Below are 3,708 nucleotides of genomic sequence, written 5' to 3'. Positions count from 1 at the left end.
CATTTTCAGATTGTCCTTTATATTTAATGTACATTAAATTTACTTTGTGGTCATCCGCAGCAAAAATAATTGATGATAGATTGCTTTACTGGTGGTGTGGATAAGTTTATAATATAAACTTTTTTAGAAAAATAAAGTCATTTTTTTTATAAAAATAAAATTTAAACCTAAAATCGCTTTTCCACCTGGTGGGCAGTTGGCTCCGCGTTCAACTATAACCCACTATGACACAAAGTCAAAATTTATTTAATTATTATTTATATCATATGGTACCAATTTATGAGGGAACCTATGAAAAAAATTGAAATATAAAATTCTATAATTTTTATTTATTCATTACTTGTTTATTGCTTGTAAGTGACTTTTTAGTTCATCGAAAACCAAATTAATCCTCAAAACTCTCACACAAGAATCGGAGAAAAAACTGAAATAAAAACACATTTCAATGGGTCAAATCAACTTATACAATGATGGATAAACTTTCGTCATTAATCTTTGGAGAGAAATTCTAGATGAATTTTCTTGTCCCCAATCAAGTTAGTCATGCTTTTTTAGTTTTATATACATAATATTAATGAATATAAGAAATCAAAATCCTGACATGAGCTCGATGAAACTATAATAGAGTAATTCACATAAATACATAAAATTTTAAAATTATTATATTAATAATTTAATAAAAATAAGTTAGAATCTATAAATAATATATATTTTTGTCATTGAATTTAATTAAAAAATACAAGTATAAAAAATTAGTTTCATATTATATTTTCCTCGTTATTTATTTTATTGATTGCAAGTAAAATACAATTCATGTGCGTAGACGTGATTTACCTTGAAAAAACGATGTCATTTACCTAGAACTTTATGCAAGGATTTTGGAACCATAAAAAAACTCTTATCACATCGTTTTAAGCGTCAGTTTTGTGACACATATCTCTTATCGATTCAGTACGACTCATAAAAATATTGTTTTTATGTCAAAAATAATAATATATGTCAAAAGTATTAATTTTAACTTCAAATATGAATTGGATTGATCCATCAAATAGATATAAATCTATTAGATTATCTCACAAGAAACTTAATATTGAAGATTTTTTTCTGAAAATTTAATAGGTGATTGACAAAAATTTCAGTTAAAAAATTCTTCAGTCAAATATATATATATTATATAAATGTACGTTGATTGGATGGATACCACGCTGCATGACTATACGAAAATATGTCAAATTCACATCATATTGCAAAATAATAGAGCTATCAAATATATAAATCGAAATTTTAATATGATGATACGCAAATGAAAACCTCTACTTAAAATTGTTAATATTTATAGAAAATATTTTCATCGAAATAAATTTTTTATTGCATAATTGCGTGGAATTAATAATGTGAGGACATGGCATGCAACGAAATAGATGTTTGCAAAACTCGAAATCTGAAAATCCATCTAAAATAAATAATTGGAAGATTATAAATTTAAAATAAAGTTTTTTGTAATTAATAAAAAAACGAAGTTTATTATGACAAAACATCAAAAATAAAGTTTATTAAAATCACAAAAAATAATTGAAAAAACATATCACAAGGTGCGAGGGTACAACAGTGATTGGAATCTTTTATCACTCGAAAACTACGTAAAAAGTTACGGATTCAAGCCTGTATATTCACCAGCAAGGCCGCTACAATTATCAAAAGCTGTTCCCAAAGAAGCCAAAAAGCTTTATATATAAATGGCCAAATTGGGGTGTGATTGCTGGAAAACGATAGTTGGAGATAAAATTAATTTCTTTATATATAACAGTAAGCTCTTTTAATCATCCGAAATTCTTGAGTTTCCCATACATGGCTACTCCCATCAAAAGCAATAGCAGAGTTTCGCTTGCTATGGAGAGAACTGGGCAGTGGTAATTATACATATACAAAGATTTCTTATTCGAAACTTTTAGGATTCTTTTGTGTAGTGTGTTCTTTTGGGTACTTCTGCTGTTGTTCTTATTTTTCTTTTCTCTTCTGAATAAAGGGTGTTATCTCAAGAAATCCCTACAGATGTAGTTGTTGAGGTTGGGGAAGCCAAACTTTCTCTTCACAAGGTACGAAAATTTCGTTATTTTTTACAAGTTTTTTTTTTGTCATTTTATGATCTGTAATGGCTTCTGTTTCTTGGAAACTTTCTTTGTATGAAAGATCTTCGATCTCGTAGTTTAATATATATACAAGTTAAAGTTTTGCTTCTTTTAGTGTATGATATCGCATAAAAAGTTAAGCGACGGATTTATTTGTATTTGCAATATCATGAATTTGTTAGCTGAAGTGGTAGCTTTATGGAATCATTCAATGTTCTTGAGACAACCCAGATTCTGTAATGAAATGGAAACTATCAGTTTCAGATCTTTAAGTCACTTTTCAAGAACAAGACTTTTTATGGATATTCTAGGATATCCATTCGAGATGAAAATTTTGAAAACGATATCGAGTTCTTTTAAAATATGAAACTACTGCTCGATTTTTAGCAAAAATGGCTTTCAATTGTAAGTATGTCAGAGCAGAGGTCACGGTTTCGAATATGCATATGATATTCTATTAAGTTCGCTTGGAGATCATATATATGAATCTCTACGAATGTGATCCCATTAATGTATCAATAATTTTGTTTTGGGTGGTGTATAAATCTACTTCTGAGCCTATGCTTGGGAAAAAATGGTTTTTAACAAACAAAATCTGGCTTCCAAATGTGAGCATGATGAAATTAATATAGTTTTTCGGCTGTGGCAGTTCATGCTTGTAGCTAAGAGCAATCACATAAGGAAGCTGATTATCGAATCTAAAGAAGCAGATCTAACAAGAATAAACCTCTCTGACATACCGGGGGGACCTGAAATATTCGAGAAAACAGCGAAATTTTGCTACGGTGTGAACTTTGAGATCACCGTGCACAACGTGGCAGCCTTGCGATGTGCAGCTGAATATCTTCAAATGACGGATAAGTATTGTGACGGTAATCTTGCTGGCCGGACTGAGGATTTCTTGTCCCAAGTGGCGCTAACGAGCTTGTCTGGTGCTCTTGTGGTATTAAAATCCTGTCAAAATCTTCTACCTATGGCTGAGGACCTCAAAATTGTTCAAAGATGTGTTGAAATCGCCAGTGCCAAGGTATTTTATAGAAAATTATGCGTGTTACAAATTTGATTTTATGACATGTATGATCAAATAATAGGAGGTTGCTTGATCTGCTCGGGGAAAGTTTGTTTGTAAAGTTATTAGATCCGGTATGCTAGTTGACTAAAATATGGTCTGATTTTTTGTCTGATAGGCTTGCGTTGAGGCAAATTTTCCTAGCCGTTCGCCCCCAAACTGGTGGACCGAGGAGCTAACAATTCTAGACATAAGTTTCTTTCAAAAGATCATAGCATCAATGAAGTCTAGAGGAGCGAAGGGACTTACTTTAGCCTGTGCTATAATCACGTATGCTGAGAGATCACTTAGCGATCTTGTTCGTGACCACTCTGGCAATGGTGTGAAATCATCCGATCCTGGAGACTCTGATACTAAAACCTGCCAACGGGAACTCCTTGAATCTATAGTCGCCATCTTGCCCTCGGATAAATCTGCATTCCCCTTAAATTTCTTGTGCTGTCTCTTGAGGACTGCCATTTTCTTGAAAGCTGCTAATAGCTGCAAAAACGAGCTAGAAAAGAGGATATC

The 3,708-nt window shown here is 31.6% G+C and overlaps 1 protein-coding gene across 1 annotated transcript; it reads left to right on the top strand.

Moving 5' to 3' along the window:
* Positions 1-1,698: 1,698 nt before the first annotated feature.
* On the top strand, positions 1,699-3,703 carry LOC140966713 (root phototropism protein 2-like; the record flags this gene model as incomplete). The annotated part of the gene is made up of 4 exons (XM_073426963.1): positions 1,699-1,910; positions 2,027-2,096; positions 2,779-3,156; positions 3,317-3,703. Coding segments are annotated over exons 1-4 (897 nt in total), but the record flags the coding sequence as incomplete, so codon positions are not given.
* Between the last annotated feature and the right edge of the window lie 5 nt (positions 3,704-3,708).

The sequence above is a fragment of the Primulina huaijiensis genome, unplaced genomic scaffold (assembly GCF_012295235.1).
Source record: "Primulina huaijiensis isolate GDHJ02 unplaced genomic scaffold, ASM1229523v2 scaffold207770, whole genome shotgun sequence".
NCBI classification, from domain to species: domain Eukaryota; kingdom Viridiplantae; phylum Streptophyta; class Magnoliopsida; order Lamiales; family Gesneriaceae; genus Primulina; species Primulina huaijiensis.
Note: the sequence above shows the minus strand (reverse complement) of the source record. Positions and strands in the feature narration are given on the sequence as shown.